The 19,177-nt window shown below is 40.9% G+C and overlaps 1 protein-coding gene across 1 annotated transcript; it reads left to right on the plus strand.

Annotated features, from left to right (window-relative positions):
• Positions 1-344: 344 nt before the first annotated feature.
• Positions 345-19,151, plus strand: LOC117369989 (solute carrier family 22 member 23). The gene is made up of 10 exons (XM_033965332.2): positions 345-1,269; positions 2,164-2,267; positions 6,771-6,925; positions 14,375-14,561; positions 14,770-14,897; positions 15,952-16,054; positions 16,731-16,957; positions 17,053-17,085; positions 17,163-17,286; positions 17,497-19,151. The coding sequence occupies exons 1-10, from the start codon at positions 877-879 to the stop codon at positions 17,915-17,917; spliced, it is 1,875 nt and encodes a 624-aa protein (XP_033821223.1). The 5' UTR covers positions 345-876; the 3' UTR covers positions 17,918-19,151.
• Positions 19,152-19,177: the final 26 nt, after the last annotated feature.

Here is a 19,177-nt window from a genome sequence, read left to right on the forward strand (position 1 = left end):
TTCATTGTGTTCATCATGTTTTGTCCTACGATCACAATCTCCAACACATTGCGCTGGACTGCAACGGTGCTGATTCAAGCACGATGTCCTCTCTTCATTTTTCATAATCACAAATGAATCGATGCAAAGGCGTGAGCTACAGAGAGATGAGCTCGGTGTAAAGTGGAGGCAGAGCCGCACAAAAGGGATCATTGTCGGTTGCAGATGCCGCTCTGTGGTGCAGTCGCCTTTTGAACAAGCTCCAATCGGAGCCCATAACGCGACCGGCTGAGGGCGGGGTTAGCCCCCCTCCTTCCCTCATCCCTCCATCCCTGCTGTGGCACAGCGTCCCATTGACAGAGCAACAACGACCCTGTGCGTCTTTGTGGTCGTCCACGGCTTCACGCGCGGAGTTTTTAATTTTTTTTAAGAACCGGACCTGACAGAACCATGCGCGTCTCCAAGAGGTCACCTGGGGGACAGGTATGAGACCTGTGGCACGCGTAAATGTTGGAGCAGCTGATGGCTAAACCGTGTGGATACTACATGCCCCCCTCCCAGGCCCGGCTCTGGTTCAGCTGCACATGGCCCGCTGGAGCTGCACCCATGGGAGATGCTGATGTTTGCTACTTGTCCGCTGTTCTGTGTGCACCCATTTTTTCACTCGTCCTGACACACGCGGACACCCCGTGGGCTTTACGAGCGCCTTCGCCATGAGGGAGCTTTCACCCTGACTGAGCGGGATCTGCGCACGCCGGACATCTGTGCTTCTTTGGGTTTATTAGGTTTTGTTTGGTTATTTGTGTCTTCACGCGGGAGGGTTTGTCCATTTGCTTCCTTTGTGTCAAAGGACTAAGGCGGCAGAAGGGGCTGCTGGGTGTAAAAGTCTGGACCGCTATGGCAGGCGGCCGGACAGAGGACCACGGTGCGGAGAACGGCTTTACGCCGCTGGATCGATCCGTTCCACGACTCCTGCCGCACATTGACGCCTCGGTGTTGCCGTCTCTTGGGGGTTTCGGCAAACACCAGAAGCAGCTCGTGCTCCTGACCTGGATACCTGCTTTGTTCATCGGCTTCAGCCAGTTTTCGGATTACTTTCTTTTGGCACAGCCTAATGGCACGTGCGTGCAGCCGCCCGGTGCTAACGACAGTAACTGGACCCTCCCGTCCACTGCCCCTCCACTGCTGCTCTGGGCCAACAGCACCTTGGACGCAGACAGCGCGCTGTGCGCCTGTAAGGAGTGGAGACTGGAGCTGCAAACAGGGCTCAGCCAGAATGTGGTTACCAAGGTAACAAGATAGACCCACAGTGATATGTTCATCATCCTCTTCCTCACTGTACTCTTCATCTGCGGTTAAGCAACGCTGAGTGACAGCTCACCCACTGACCTCAATATGAGCCGCGCTCCCTCACATCTGCTCCACGTGCACATTATAACTCATGGATGAAGCTTAAAACATATTCAGGCACATTCATAAGAAATGTTTTCATTTATAGAGCCCACTGCAAAACAATGGAGGCTTCTGTGGACATAAACAAAGCTGTTTATTCCCTGTGTATTTTCTCTTGTTGCAGTTGAAGTGGTTATAGAAAGAGCCTGTCTTAAAGACTACATGATGTGAATCTGCCTCTGTTCTGCAGATCTGTAGTAACATAAAATACAAGTATTCACCTTTGCTTTTTCTACATATTTCTCAATTAAGACACATGAAAAGGTCACTAATAACCTTAAAGATGTGATCTTCTTCTGTCTGGGCACACACACGCACACATACACTCATCCTCTTGTTTAACACCAGTGCTGCTTTCACACACAGTTAAACAGCTCACCTGGGACTTTGTACATCGTTTTGTCAGGGTTGTGCATTAAATAGAACACATTGTACCAGTGCACGTGTCCTTGGACTGGCTTCAGATGCTGAGAGCTGCAGCTATGAGCGCACTGACCCATGGCCTTATAGGGGAGAGGAAAACTATTGATTTCTTAGGACCAGCTTCACGCCGACACTTAAACCCAGTATTTATGATGATGCTCATTCACTCATTGAGAGAGGTTCAATATGCTTTGTACACATGTTCTTCATTGTACATTCAAACATTCAACTAAAAGTAATCCATTGCTTCTAGGTTTAAAAATGTAAAATATGTGTTTTTCTAATCCTTGTCGTTTTTGTCTTCCTCAGTGGAAGTTGGTGTGCGACTCAGCTTGGAAGGTGCACATAGCCAAGTTTTCGCTGCTGGTGGGCTCCATATTTGGCTACTTGGTGATGGGTGCCATGGCTGACTGGTATGCTACTTTTTCTATTCCTTCTTATGGCTGTAAAGCATATTAAAGCTGCACTATGGAACATCTGTCGAGGAGGTTCTGCTTGGATATGTATGCGTTTGCCTGGAATGATCCATGGTATGATGGTTAATGTATCTATCTTGCATTCATTCAATCTTTCAGGTTTTTCATCGTTTGAAATACTTTGAAAACTTATTGTGAGCAGGGTCGCCTGTTCACAGATCTGACCTGTAACTTTACATTTTCTACTGCTATTCACCTGTTTCTACACAAAGCCATAACATATCCATTACGGTTAACCAACTGAGATTAGATTTGTGATTCTGTCCCAAGTTCACATGATAACCACGTCGAGAAGTATTGACAAAAAGACTGAAATCTGAAGTGACAAACGAATACAAAAACATGTTTGTACAGATCTAAACTATAGGGTTAGCAGTTTTTATGCAGAAGAAGAGCCCGTGGAGACACAGGGAGGGCATCTGACACACAGGGGCTTTCAGAACATGTTTATACAGATCTAAACTACAGAATAAGACAGAAAATTGTGTTGGTTTTGGAGGAAATTATGGTCCTTCAAAAACTGTAGCCTTCAAACATGCAGTTTCAATTAGATAACAGTTAATTGTCCAGCCCTCGTATCCATGGAGACAAGCATGTGGCAGACCTTCTCCCGTAAAAGTTCCAAAGTGCGTCTTTAAACCTTTTTGCATAACGGCTTTGAATATTAAACTCCCTGAACTATTTCATCAATACATCATTTGAAAACCTTTACTTTTAAAAATGTTGCAAGTACAACAAGCTAACATACATGACCATTCATACAGACAGTGGCTTCCTGTTTTCTGCATCACTCGAGGAAAAACTAAAACTAAAACACAACTCTGCCCACACCAGTCCATGTTTCTCACAATCAGGGAAGAGTTTAGCTGCATAAAATGCTTCTTCATAAATAATAGCTCTTGAAATGAAGGTCAAATGTAGCAGCGTTGATGCAGTACCGTGTGAGACTTGGGAAAAAGAGGCTGTTAACAGTGGAGATTTGTGCATAGACTCTGTAAATGTGGGGTTTTAGAGAAAGATCGACATCCATCCATCAGTCTTACAGCGTGACCTAGTTTGTCCTAATATCCTGTAATGATGGGTTTATGGCTGGCATTCAAAGCTTCCAGATTTACTAACGCAATCCACAGCAGTAATCCAACCACACCAACTGTTTTTTTACATGCCTCCAAATGTCATTACATGTATGGGTTTTTTTGCAGTATGACATTTTTGTAACTATAGCACTCAACAGGATATGGACTCGGTAAAATATCCTAATGAACTGGTCAGTATCCACCAGAGTAGTGACTGTTGGTAGCAGCGGTTAGGCTCATTTTTACAATAGAAACGCTCTGACAACAGACGCCAATCTAACGAACTAATGAAGTAACCGTCAATGTATTTGCGGTAACTGGTTTGAACTTGATTAAACATAATTAATCTCATTGTGCCCTCGGACCATAGCTGTGCAATTAATAGAATTTTAATAGAGCCTGAGATTCAGTCATTTCTGATCAGCATTGATGAGGAGAACAGACACAAGACTTTTTTGTGTTAATTAGCAATGACCTATTACACAAAATTAACTCTAGTGAGGTTTAAGCCATGTTAGAATGTTGTTACCTCCTCAAAAACAGACCTGGAGTTGTGTTTTGTTTCATTCACTCATGTTTGAGTAGCACTTTATTATTAGTCTGTAACATCTCCAAAGCTCAAAATTCTCTGTTCCACCTTGTGATGTCATGAAGTGGTAGTTTTAAAGTTCAACTTTTTGCCTTTTCTTCAGTAGAGATCGGCAATTCCAGGGCTGAAATTATCCAAATGATTCTAGTGAATGAGCCTGAAGTTTAAAAACACAGTGCAGCACTTCCTGTATTACCACATGATGACATCACAAGGTGGAACAGAGTGTTTTCAGTTTGAGAGAAGAACTCAGTGTAATTATGCAGGGTTTATGTGTTAAACATGTGTGAATGAAACAAAAGCACAACTCCAGATATGTTTGTGATGAGTAAACAATATTATAACATCAGAAAGTAGTGTAATATGAGCCCTTTAACATGTTTTTAATAGGATAAAAATAAAAAAAGAATTACAAAATCATATTGAAAATTGTGAGGGAACAAAATGAGAAAAATCTTGATAACATGGCCTGAGGAAAAGCACTTTTTTAGCAACATGTGACAGAGAAACTGTATTGTTTATAAAGTGGCAGAAGACTCATTGTATTCAACGTCCTGCTCACCACCTGAGCTTCCTCGTGGGAAAAAGTCCCTGTATTGTGAATTGGACAAGTAACTATGGAAACAATGTAAAGAAATGAGCGTTCAGCCAAACTTCAGCTCTGACCTGACCCACTGACCCAGTGACCTGCCTTAAACCGATGCATCCACTCTGATGTCCATAGAAAACAATAGGTGCATTCCCATACTCACTTCATATTAGCTTTTGACAATGATAAAGGCGGCTGTGTTTCTGCTGAATTTAGCTGAGAAGTGTGAGGAAGATTTAAAAATATCTAACTGGGATTGTTTTATTACTCTACTGCAGTATGGTTTTGTAAACTACAGGGTTTGCAGGTTTTTACAGAAAAAGACACGATCATTTGAAATTATGTTTGATAACTGCGCCCTTTCAAAGAGCGGTTAAGTTTTGTTTGCGATGATTATGACTGCAGATTTAATCAGATGTATAACTGTGATTTCGATGATTACACTATTCAAATTCAAAATGTTTTAATCGAAAATGTAATAATTACCTTGTTCAGAGTGACGTGTTCATGTGCTCATGCTGCTGCTCAAACTGGAGCAAAGACACTTTTCTACATAGACTTAAAATGAAGTGTTGCAAAACATGACTAATATTTACATATATTAAGACTACCCTTTCACTACATGTTTGTTTTAACAGTATAGAAGTGATTGTTTGAAATCATTTTGATTACATGATTTTTTACTCAATCAAGCCGACCTACTATATATACAGCCCATAGTGTGAACTCGCTGAAACTGAAAGGTGTTGTAACTAACTGTGCTTAAGGTGTGAAAAGTACCTCCACAGACAAATCAAAATGGCACCTATAGATATTCACTAAACAAGTGTTAAAAGTGTTATAGTTCTGCTTTGTGTTGTGTTCTGACACCTAAGCACTGGCATCAACAATTAGCTTCAGTTGTTAATCTTTTCCTATAAACTAGACATTGTCTTCAAGTGCCTCTTTTATCCTGAAAGTGGATGTTTGGAAAACATTTTGAAGACATTTGACCTTTCCATGTTTATATAATATTTAGTTTTGATTAGTTGCTAACTGCTTTAGCAGCAGTGCTAACTTTTATCACTCTGAAACTCATGTGCAGCTTTTGCAATTAGCTAATTTAGTCCATTCAAATTGAAAATTTGCATAATGATTCATTGTGCAGCCCTCATATCCATGGAGATAAGCAGGTGGCAGATCTTCCACCATAAAAGTTGCACAGTGCACCTTTAAACTGAGTAATTGCTTTTAATATAAAACTCCCTGAACTATTTTGTTAATACATAGTTTGAAGCGTTCACTCTTTAAAATGTTGTAAGTATTATTAAATGAAGGTCACACGTTCTGTTATAATGCAAAATCTACTCAAAATGTAAGATCATGAGTGCAGTGAATCTGAAACTCATGTGCTGATGACTGAGACTGGCTCTTAGGCTTGTATTTCCAGTTTTAAATGAAAACTGGAACAATATTTATTCTGTATACATTGCAGTAGTGGGAACTTAAGATTGGAGCAGTTGAGGTTCAAACAAGTAATTTCTATGAGTGATTATAGATTAGGGTGTTAGATTTTCAAAAGTTGGGATGGTTGGTATAAATAAAATTGTGAAAAAAGCGTATAACCTTGTCCATTCTCACCTCACTTGTGTCCATCAGTCTGAAGGATTTCTGTCGGTGTATTTTTTGCCTCGGTATTTTGGCTAAACAAATGACATTACTGTCGGCGGGAATCAGATTGGCCAAAAATGATGACACTTCTTTTATAAATGACATTTCTTGTATAAAACTGGGATGAATGGTTTTGGATGAATCTGCTGGGACAGGGGACACAGGACTCACAACTAGGACTGTCCCGGGGTAAATAGGGATGCCTGATCACCCTATTATAGATACTAATCAAGTACTAAAGTGTTTCATTCTTCCATTTATTTACTGCAAATGTACAGTCTAGAAAAACATGGGGGGATTTTCCTATTTTATGATTATTTTGTTAGTGGTGTAAAGTAGTGTCAATATTATTTCACTGTGGTCTGTTTATGTATCAATCTATCTCACTTATAAATAGTTATCATGACAGGCCTATTGGGTTGCAAGATTTCCAACAGTAATATGATAAATCCAGATGAATGATGATGTACTCTGCCTACCTGTTTCTGACACCTCTCCCTCTGTCTCTCTTTCCTTCTCTGCTGTCTGTCCCTAAGGTATGGCCGACACCCAGTTCTGATTCTCTGCGTTCTTTTCATGCTGGTGTTTGGTGTGAGTGTCGCCTTCTCTGTCAACGTCACTATGTTCAGCACCTTGCGTTTCTTTGAGGGTTTCTGCTTGGCGGGCCTAGCTCTCTCCCTCTACGTGCTCAGTAAGTATACACTGGTGCCTATACACTGTCGCCTTGCTCCTCTTATGCATTCTCACCTTGTGCTAATCATCCTATCAGTGATGCGTGCAGTGTGAAAAGATGGAGGTGACACGGGGGGAGGTGAAACGGGTATTCGATTGTGTGTGGATTTAGACTAACGTTTCTATAGAGCTCAAAAGTCCCACCCACGTCAAAGTCCGTCCATTCTGAAAGTTAAAGGACTCATATTACGCTGTTTTCTTATCTGTTATAATGCTCAACACAAACAGACCTGGACCTGTGTTTTGTTTCATTCATATGTTTAACACACAAACCCTGCATATTTAGGCAGAGTTCTTCTCTCAAACTGAAAACACTCTATTCCACCTTGTGATGTCATCATGTGGTAATACAGAAAGTGCTTCACTGTGTTTTTAAACTCCACACATCTTCACTAGAATCATTTGGATGATTTCAGCCCTGGAATTGCCAATTTTTACTAAACTAATGATAAATGGTAGCTGTTAACTTGAAAATTACCATTTCATGACATCACAAGGTGGACCGGAGCATTTTGAGTTTTGGAGATGTAGACAAACTAACAAATTAGTGTTACTCCGGGTATGTTTTTGATGAGTTAACAACATTATAAAATGGCTTAAAGCTCACAAGAGTTAATTTTGCGTAATACACGACCTTTAATTGCCAGTTAATTTTGCATATGGGTTTCAGTGATGGTGCCATTTTGAGGACTGCTGACCATTCAAAAGTTGTAATACATTTGTCAGCACTCTGAAACCCATGGATACACTTTTTGTAATTGTAATATTAAGCGTTCAAAGGCATTACAGGGACTAATGAGCTGTGTTGGTATGCTGGTAATGGCTACTGAATGCAGTTATTTTTGTTCCAAGAATATTTAAAACTTTGGTGTCAGAAATGAAATTATAGCTGTGAATATGATTTATTTCTAGCACTAACTAAACCCCTAAACAAAGACGAAACCCTGTGGCACGCAATGATTTACAATACAAACCATCTTTCACATGATTATTATATAAGTCAAGCATGTACAGACTCGGAACATCAAACATAATGATACTAAACGCGGTTAGAGCTTGCATTAGTCGTAACTCTACCTGTGTGTGTAGCCTACAGCCTCTGAGAATGTGTGCTGGTACCTCTGCTGTTTCAGTGACATAAGTAGTCAGTGGTATTTTCATTTCCCCAGAGAATGCTGTTCCCTCTGTGCCCTTCTTCAGCCTCTCCTGTCTGCCAGGCCAGGGACAGATTAGTCATACATTATGTGAGGAGGCATCGCCAGACGCACGGCTCACTTTGAAAGAGGGGGTCTGCAGTTCAATCCCTCTCTGCAGGGAGCTCAATAAACCCCTGCTTCTAAAAACAAACAAGCAGAATACACAGTAAAGACCTGCACATTGGAGTCGCAGACAGCTGGGAATGTGGACGGGGATCGCATGTTGTGTGAAGTGTGTGGGCAAAACATGGAGCTGTCACTGTTACAAGCAGAGTGGGAGTGAGCCAGCGATTGTAAGGACTTTATAAGAAGGGGGATTAGGCCAAGGGGTGGTTAAATCTCACTATGTTATCAGTATTTTTGGGTGCGTTCACACTTGCACAATTACCACATCAAAACTGGAACTAAACTGGAACTAAAACCTAAAACTAAACTTGGGCCAAGCCAGGACTAAACCAGGACTAGAACCAATTTACACTAGGATTTAACTAGGACCAAACTGTGAACGTGTGTGTGTGAACGTACTCTTAGTTAGTGATATATTGGTTTTCTATCGCCATGTCAAATGAGTGGGAATTTGATCTGATTTTAAATAGCTTTTCTGGATAAATTGGGGGAAAACTGGATACACTGGTGCCACTAATGCACTTAATAATCTGGTGATAAACATTTAAACTCACAGCTGCTCCTGTTTTTAATGTTTTAAATGGACCTATGCTATTATTTCTTTTGTATCAATCTGTATTTTAATAGAGCTCTCATGAAAAGAGAGTCTGCTTCTCTCATTGGGCTCCCCCTGTAGAAATGAAGAGAAATGAAAATGAGTTAGTCACACATTTTGTGTCCTCCTGCTGTTATTACCATCTGTTTGCCAACAAAACAGGTTCACTTGTTTGTTTTATCTTGGCGCTGCATAGAAAAAATCTGTATTTGAAGTGTGCCTTTGGAGTTTGTGGAAATGAAATGGCTTGAAATGCTCACTGAATATATTAGAGCGACAGTAGCTCAGTTGGTGAGTGTTTGTCCACTGAAGGTTATGGTAAACGGTCACAATTTTATATAGCACTTTTCTAGCTTCACTCGTCACTCAAAGCGCTTTACCTCAAGGAACCACTCATCCATTCACACACACACACACACACATTCATATGCAAACACGGGGGATGAGGTTGGATTAAATGTCTTGCCCAAGGACACAACGACAGCATTCATCTGTGAATCAACAGATCTGACTGCCCAATCAATGATGTTTATGTCGAGCGGGACTCACACCATCAAACTTCGAAGCTGTCGCTCCCTTTAGGTTAGTAGTTCGAATCCCACTCTTGACATAAAACATCATTGGTTGAACGGTCAGATCCACTGACACACAGCTTGGCGGTGCAATTCCAGCTCCCACAGATGAATACTGTCATTGTGTTCTTGGGCAAGACACTTAATCCACGTCCCACTGGTGTATGAATGTGTGTGTGAATGGCTGAGTGGTTGAGTCCATTGAAGGTGGAAAAGCGCTCTATAAATATGTGACCATACCATTTACCATAGAAACACTAGTTAATAGACTTCCACGTTTTAGTGAAGCAACTGACTACACCACATCCAAGGAAGATATTTACTATTCAACATAATGCAAACCAATCAGCCGTAAAAAGCCAGAGTCAGGCTTCATCGTCTCATTTGCAAAGTGCTATGTAAAAAGCAAGTACGAGCCAGCCTATTATTTCTGTGGTTGGCGTCCTTGTGTTTATGTGAGAGCTGAGTGTGCACTTAGAGCTGTTTCAATTATAAACTGCAGTACTGGCGCAAGGCTGTAAGTAGCATTTCACTTGCCTGATTAATAGTCTGCCCCCTGCAGTAGATCAAATGAATAGACACAAAAATAAACATGAATTGCGCACATCCATTCCTGTGTAAACACGAGGAAGCGTCCATGTTTTGTATCCCATTTTCAGTTGCATAAATTGTCCCCTTTTTCCTGTCTTTTGAAAAATACACTTTTATTTTACTATTTCTACTGTTTTATTGCTAGCACATATTCACAGATTATCCCAAGGCTCGTTTTAAAGCTCTCATCGTCACTCTGTTATCAGGCTGCAGCACACCGCGCATTAAAACTCCAGCGTTCTGTGGATGTTAGCAGAAACCTTCACTCTGCTCCTAATGTAAATATGTTTGTGTGCACTGCTGCCGTCCTCTCCAGACTTGCAATGGCTATATTTACTGTTTATGGCTTATTTTAGAGACACATTGAAGAATTATAGCTCATGACTCTTGCAAGCTTTAAGCCATGTTATAAAGCTGTTACCTCATCAAAAACAGACCTGGAGTTGTGTTTTGTTTCATTCACACATGTTTGAGTAGCCCTGCATCATTAGTCTGTCTACATCTCCAACGCTCAAAACAAAACACAACTCCAGGTATGTTTGTAATGAGGAAACAACATTAGAACATAGATCAGAAAACAGTGTAATATAAACATAGACTTATTAAATAATAGTTGCATTACGTCTGGTTACTGTGCCTCAAAGACATTCTCAGTGTCTAAACCCTCGTCTAGACGGTCAAAGCACAGTAAAGACACAGATTTAGATTTTGAGTTCAAATACGATGTTATGGTTCATAGTTGTAATGCAGAGGGCTGTGGGGTTACTCATCGTGAATGTGGACGATCTGTGGATTTGTGGAGTTTTACAGTGGGTTTATCTGGAACTTCTTGTATTTTATTATTATTATTATTATTATTATTATTATTATTATTATTATTATTATTATTATTATTATTATTATTGTGTTTGTCTGTCATCCTTTGGCCTAAAGCTGCAGTGACATACAGTAGAATGTGGGAGTGTGAGCTCTGCTGACTCAGCTGGACTCATGCTGTGACCTGTCAGACGTCTACATTTGTCTTCATCACCAGAACAAAAGGGAATGTAAAAAGTGTTTGTAAAAAATACATTTAAGTATATTTAGTCAGTGGTGGAAGAAGTTTTGTTACTTGAATAAAAGTACAGACACTTGAGCAAAAAACTAAAAACTAAAATAGTACCTGTAGAGTAGTACCTGTCGTACTTAAAGAGTAAAAAACTAAGTAGAGTATTTTGTGTATAAGGCTTCAAATGTTTGATAAAGATTTGGGCTGATTTTTTTCTCAACAGAAACAATTGAACCCTAGCTGTTTTTTTAAATATATTTTTATTTGTTCAAACTATGAATGTATTAAAAATAAACCCTCAGCCTTTTCAGCAGGTCTTAAATACTTTTACTTAATTCAGTCCTGTTCAAATGCAGTGAAGTAAAAGTAAAAAGTATCCACTGTAAAATGTATTTAAGTAAAGTACAGATACCTACATTTTTACTTAAGTACTGCACTTTACTACTTTTTCTGTTATACTCCACCACTGTATTGAGTTAATATTACAATTATACAATGGCTAATAAAGGGTAAAGTTCCTCAAGTTGTTTATTTGCCCCAATACTCTAGATCCTGTTAATGTAAACACTATAAACCACATAAGTACTCTGTGAGGGTAGTAAAACCATAAATACATCAGTACTTCACTCCTCTTTGCTTGTGGTTGTATTCACCCTTCTCTGTGGCAGCCATCTTTCTCACATCTCTTTCTCTGCGGTGCATAGTCTGGTCATGCTGTTGAGAGCCACTCTGTTCTCATGCCCCAGGCAAGGTTAGCACAGGAGCAGTGGACAACACTACAGCCAGTGCGGAGCAGTTTGTCAGCCATTCGTCATCAAAGACAGAGCACGTTTTTTAGATCAGCTGCTTTATGTTGGGTCCCTTTTGTTTTTTGGTCCCTTTAAAGTAGTTTTTTTTTTTGCTGCTGTTGTTCACTCTGAGGAGGGACAGTGGAGAAGCCTGAATGAAAGAGTGTGAATAGGAGGAAGGAAGGGGGTATGCGGTGGGGGATGGGGGTTACAAAGGGCAGTGAGTAACAGGGTAGAATGGGCAGACAGAGGGGGGGGTCAGCTCACAGGGGGCAATGAGATAAACAGCACAAGAAGAAGCATTCACCCACTCTGCTGGAACAAAAGCCCTTTGGCTCGGGCATGTTTGCATTTGCACATTTGCATCTGTAACTTGTGCATTTGAGAGAACGCTGGAGTTTGGGCAATAGTTTATATATAGTGAGTTTAGACTTTTAAAAGAGAAGAGAATAGAAATGTATTTGTCAGGTGTTAGGTTGTCTTGTGCATTTGTCAGATTTTTACAGTGCTGTTTTAAAGGTCCTATAGCTTTAAGTCATGTTAGAATGTTGTTACCTCCTCAATAACAGACCTGGAGTTGTGTTTTGTTTCATTCACACATGTTTGAGTAACACTTTATTATTATTCTGTCTACATCTTCAAAGCCCCAAAATCTCTGTTCCAACTTGTGAGGTCATGAAGTGGTAGTTTTCAAGTTAACAGCTACTTTTACCTTTAGTTCAGTAAAGATTAGCAGTTCCAGAGTTGATATCATCCAAATGATTCTAGTGAAGGTGTATGGAGTTTTAAAACACAGTGGAGCACTTCCTGTATTATCACATGACATCACAAGGTGGAACAGTGTTTTCAGTTTGAAAGAAGAACTCAGCCTAAATATGCAGGGTTTGTGTGTTAAACATATGTGAAAAAGAAATCTCAATTGCACTGGGGTATGTTCTATCAAAGAAGGCCATATATAAATTCTGCTTTTATGACAAACAGCCCCCGGAGGAGCCTTGGCCGAAAGATTGAAATGTCAGTCTCAGCTCTGCTCAGTAGTGATGGGTTCTGGGTAATAGACTGTTGTAGAGATGCATTGCCCTTGCCAAAGTACAGCTTTTGTGCCCCTGTTGATCTGCCCCTGTCTGACTGGCTCTTTCTGATCCAGGCCTATTGATTAATGTGGACACAGGTGCCACAGAGAGCTGTTTGCCACAACGCAGCCATTGTCACAGCCATAAACCAAAGGAAAACCACTGAAGCACTATGACTTGAGTTAACCATTAAGATTAACCTGAATTAACTTGTTTATTTGTGAAAATCTGGCCACTATGTAAACATCTGCAATTCCAAATATAACCATGATTTCAACTTTAATAAATATTTTCTTGCATTTTATATTTTGTCTTCTAAATACGTAGGGGATGTATTAAAGTGAATGTATTACGCTATTTTCTAATCTATGTTATATCGTTGTTTCCTTATCAAAAACAGACCTGGAGTAGTTTTTTGTTTCATTCATATGTTTAACACGTAAACCCTGCATATTAAGACTGAATTCTTCTCTCAGACCGAAACCACACTGTTCCACCTTGTGATGTCATGTCGTAATACAGGAAGTGCTCCACTGCGTTTTTTTTTTTTTACTCCATACACTTTCACTAGAATCATTTGGATAATTTCAGCCCTGGAATTTCCGATCTCTACTGAAATAAAAGTAAAAAGGAGCTGTTAACTTGAAAACTATCACTTCATGACATCACAAGGTGGAACAGAGGATATTGAGCTTTGGAGATGTCGACAGACTAATAATGAAGTGTTACTCAAACATGTGTGAATGAAAAAAACCCACAACTCCAGGCATGTTTTTGAGGAGGTAACAGCATTATAACACAGTTTAAAGTTCACTAGAGTACATTTTGCGTAATAAAGGAGCTTTAATCTGATATGAATGCTCCTCTCTTTTGTCACACAATCCTTTTTGCAAAGTGTATATTGGCTTTAGTACTTGGTGGGAAAAGTCATTTGTATTCTGTCCCAGCCTCGTTCCCACAATGGGAAGTAGCAGCACAGGTTTCTGAGCCCCCTCCCTCCCCCTGTGGTCACCTTCAGAAAGACCTTGCCATATGGGCCAGGCCATCTGGACTGTACCATGTTACTATGTGGAGGGGAAGGGATAAGAGCTTAGTGAGGGAGGGAGGTGGGAAATTAAGGGTACAGTTACGCCTCTAATACTCGGGGAAGAGGGGAGCCTTATTGGTATGCGCTGATGTGGTTTGTAAAGTGTGGTGCCTAGCTGGCATACTCTCAGGGGAAGGATCAGCCATACAAGTCCTAAATAATTAAAGAGTGAAATCCAATCTAAATATCTTTAAACAAACAGACAGATAGATGTGGATGAGCTGGTCGAAGGCAGCGTTTATCCTTGTACTTGTGCTTGTACACTCCACACTCCACAGTCTGAATAATTCACACTTGTACCATCGCTAATCTAAACCATTCTCTTTCATTAGGGATTGAGCTGTGCTTGCCGGACTGGCGTTTCTCCATGACGATGGTGGCCAGTTTTCTGATGGTAGGCGGGCAGCTCCTCATGCCCGGAGTGGCCGCTCTGTGTCGAAACTGGCCCAAACGCGATGACTGGCAGGTCCTCCAGATCGTCATAATCTCTCCATTTGTTCTGATGCTGCCGTACGTTTGGTGAGTCTCTCCCACAGAGGGAATCCATAGCGTGGGCTTGATTTTTCACTTACTGAGCCAGGCGTCGGCTTGTACTGCTCTACACAGCCCTGGCACGCTGCGCTCACACACAAACAATACTTTCTTTCTCTTATTGTCAGCCGTCTTGCTTTTAACAGTCTGTTCTCATTTGTCCCCTCACTCCTCTTTTCTTTCTCTCTCTCTCTAGGATCTTTCCCGAATCCTTGCGCTGGTTGCTGGCCACCCAGCAGTACAGGCGATCCAAAGCCATGATGTTACGCATTGCCAGGAAGAACCAGATTGACATGACAACTGAGCCTAATGGAGTCCTAACTGGTGAGAAAATGTCTGAAGTAGAATTAGAAGCATATGAACCCATGAGGACTGATAATAGTCAAATCAGCACCACACTCCCTGTTAATATGAATTATCATGTTAGAGACCAGTATTTACAGGTAGCTCATTTGTGCATTGTCATTTTAACGTACCCTTAATCGGTGCCTGAATCAATATGCAAAATATGACTCAGCTTACTTCAATATACCTGGCTAACAAACAGAAACTGAAAACAAATAGGTGTGTTAGCTTCAGTGTAGTTAGCTCCTCCCTTCAGACAGATATAAGTCAGTGTCCAGAACTGAAGAAGCTATGGATCAGACCTGCACGACTGAAAGATTACACAGACATTCTCACAAGCAGTTAACAGACAGCTCTCAAAGACTGTTTTTACCTTATACAACCAAGACCTTATACATCCAAGTACTTGATGATGTGTACACAAACCAGCACCCACTCTTCCTGTTAAAGTGGAAAATACACCACTCACCCTCTCATTCAATGTTTTTCTTTATTTATACTACTTTCTACATTACATATATATATATACACACACACTCAGAAGGCAACAATATATGAAGTAAGATATTTGTAATTATGTAGTAAAGGGAAAAAAGTATGTAGTAGTATTTTATGTTCAAATCCTCAAAGTATCCACCCTTCACTTTGTTATTTAGCTTTGTTTCTTTACTACATAATTCCGTATATCTTCCTTCATATATTTGGTGTCTTCTGTATGCATATTAAATGTACAATGCAGTAAAAATAAAGAATACATTGAGTGAGATGGTATGTCCAAACTGGTAGTGTGCAAATCCCATATAGACAGCTGATTTGTGCATGTTTTTACCTTATAAACCTCTGGGCTGATTTCCTCCTGACTGTAACTCCTCTGCACTCCTGTCTTTGATACTGCCCACCCCATGAGGTTAGATAAGGGATGGACATAACCGTTACTTGGCTCACTCAGACACAGGCTCCTTAGAGGCAGGTTTCTCATTTCCTCTTAAACGAAAAAGGTCTTAAGGTGTTGTACTTTTTATTTTTTCATCAGAGCTGGAGCAGGAGCTGCATAAGAAACCTCAAAGGAGCTGCATTGTCAAGATGATGAGCACGAGGAACCTATGGAAGAATATAGTGGTGCTGTGTGTGAACTCGTAAGTGCATTGGGTTTGCTCTCCCATGTTGCAGAATAAGAATATATTTTTTCGATTAGTTATAGTCAAATTATTATTTCTATTGTGTAATGAGATTTTAAAATACGTTTTAGTCAGATTAGGCAAAAACTGCTGACTGAACTACTGATCTAAAGGTTGGCAGTTTGAATCCCGCTCTCAATATAAAACATCATTGGTTGAGCGGTCAGATCCACTGACCCACAAGTTGGCTGTGCAATTCCAGCTTCCACAGATGTGTCTATGTGTCCTTGGGCAAGACACTGAACCCACCTCGCCCCCAGTGTCTGCATACACTGGTGGATGAATGTGTGTGTGTGAATGGATGAATGGTTCCTTGATGTAAAGCGGTTTGAGTGCCTTGAGTGGAAAAGCTCTATATAAAAATGTGACTGTTTACCATTTTAGAAATTAAATATTTTAAAATAAGTATATTATTTATTAAAATCCAAAATGTATTCTCTTTCAAAGTTTTGATCTAATAATACCAGTATTTGAAAGGTCATTTGGCAGGTGTTTTAGAGCCTGCTTAGACTAACTAATGCATTATTAAAGTAGTCTAGTCAAGAATACTGTTTATTAATGGTTACAGGCAAGTCGAGGTACCACATCCAGATCTTAGGACAATTCTCATGACGTTTGCCGTTTGTTCTCACAGATTGACAGGTTATGGGATCCACCACTGTTTTGCCCGGAGTCTGATGGACCCTGAGGCACGGCCCACTGCTCTGTGCCATGCAGACTATTACACCATGGCCGGCATCGCTGTGGCCACCTGCCTGGCCCTGTGCCCTGCTGTGGGACTGATGGGGCGCAGAGGAGGACTGCTCACATTCATGATCATCACAGCCCTCGCCTCATTGCTGCAGCTGGGTCTGCTTAACTGTAAGTGGTTTGGAACAGGAGTAAAGTAAGATCATATCAAGGTGCAAGATTGACTTTACTATTAACAAAATGTCTTTATTCTGTCATAAATGCAGTGATTGGAAAGTACAGTCTCCGCCATGATACAGGTACAAACACACATTTATACAAACACGATGTTTTGTTCAGTATTATATAATAAAAAGTCCTGTTTAACTTTTTCTAGTTCTTCGAGACAGTCTGAACAGGAAGTTCTCTGTGGCTTTTTCCATCATTGGCATGTTCTCATCTCATGCAGTCAGCACCCTCAGTATATTCTTCTGTGCTGAAATCACACCCACTGTCATCAGGTGAGCCTTTTTTTTTATTAATTACTATGTAAATATAAATTAATTTGTGGGATGATTTTAGTCCTGTTATTTACAATGTAATTACAGTGAGACATATTTAGGGTAGGACTGGCTGTCTTTTGGCTCCCTCTTGTGGTCATCCTTTAACACAATCTTCAAGTCAGTTATTGCATTAGATTTTTTGTTATTGTCCTGCTCTGTGTCTTGCAGAGGCGGAGGGCTTGGTCTGGTTCTGGCCAGCGCTGGCTTTGGGATGTTGACTGCACCCATCATGGAGCTTCATAACCAGAAGGGCTACTTCCTGCATCACGTCATCTTCGCCTGCTGCACCCTGCTGTGCATCATCTGCCTCCTGCTGCTGCCGGAGCCCCGGGGGCAGCCGCTGCCTGAGAGCTTAGCTGATGGAGAGACTTTCACCCGACAAACGCTCCTGCACCCTGGGGAGCAACATCTCCTTCTGTCTAAAATCGACAGGGACTACTCTAGAGTCCATGACACGCCATTACATCTCACGGCCACAGGGGGCGCCACAGCAGCAGTTGCTACCGCTCTGGCAGCGGTACCAGCTTCTTACGCCCTGGCCACTGGTGGGGAGGTCATTGGCAATCACGCTATAGCCAATGGAGTCTGAGAATCTCATGTAGAAAACACAGACTGAATGCTACATAGGGATGAAAAATGGTGGGAAGAGCCAGTGGTTTGAGTGACTATGATCAAACTAGGAGTTGCCACAGATATTGTACTGGACTGAGTCTGGCAGAAACATATGAAACATATGATATGAAAGTTGTGGTGAGTCTTGCAGTGTCTGCTTTTAATGACTGACTCAAAGATGAAGCAGACTAAAGTGAGTACAAAGTGTAGAGCAGCGCTCTGTGAGGCGTCTGCCATGTAGAGGTCAAACTTACTGTACATTTCTTTACATGTTCTTTTGCACTAAATGTTAGAAACACAATCAGCTGATTGTGTTTTAAAGCCAGCACATTGGAAAAGCAGGGATAGGCTAAACCACTACCACTCTTTTGCATGAAAGGGCACAACTAGTTTTACTTGTTGTTTCTTTTAGTCCCTAAACATTTCCAATGTGGCACTTTATCCTCAGATGTGAGGTCAGTGTAGTCATTTGAAATGACTGCTGCTCAAGTGGGTGTATGATGGTTGTCTATGAGAAGAACAGCCGGAGACCTCAGCAGACTGTAGCCTATGAAGACTGTGGTTAGTGCTGTGCGCCTGGGAGCTGAGTGGACTGTGTGGTGTGCAATGGTACGTCTTATGATGCTCTGCAGCATTTCAATGGCTTTACTTTGACTGCCCTTGTTTAAACAGGGCACGCAATGTATTTAGGAAAATAAAAACAGTATTTATTTTGTCATGTTGCCCAGGGCACTGCAAATACCTCTGTATTTATCAAACATGCCCACTGTTTGTTTCTGTACTGTGGTAATGTAACTCTCCTAGGAACTGACTCCCACCAAAAAGCACAACGACTCAAAGCAAAAATGTGTCAGCTAGAGTAGAGCCTCTGTCTCCTGGTAGAGGCTAAGTGTGAGTAGTGTTCTCTTATAAACTCAGCTTTGTAATAGTAACCTTTAGGGCTGTATCAAACAACACGTGTTCATGTGCCAACGCCATCCATCTTGTTTTTAGACGTTTGAAGCACATCCCATAGATCCACCATCTGCAGCATCACAGTTCTAGACATTTTTCATTTCAATATAGCACGCATTTCAACATATTTGCTAGTTTGACACAAAATGTTTTCAAAGTGTTATTTTTTTAATATGACACATTTGTACAAAAAAGCCATAGGCATACATGTTTTGATATAAACCAGTTAATTTATTATATCAATAAAAACTTGATGTAACAAAAATGTCATCTGGTGTGTTAT

Source organism: Periophthalmus magnuspinnatus, chromosome 4 (assembly GCF_009829125.3).
Source record: "Periophthalmus magnuspinnatus isolate fPerMag1 chromosome 4, fPerMag1.2.pri, whole genome shotgun sequence".
In the NCBI taxonomy this organism is placed as follows: Eukaryota; Metazoa; Chordata; class Actinopteri; order Gobiiformes; family Gobiidae; genus Periophthalmus; species Periophthalmus magnuspinnatus.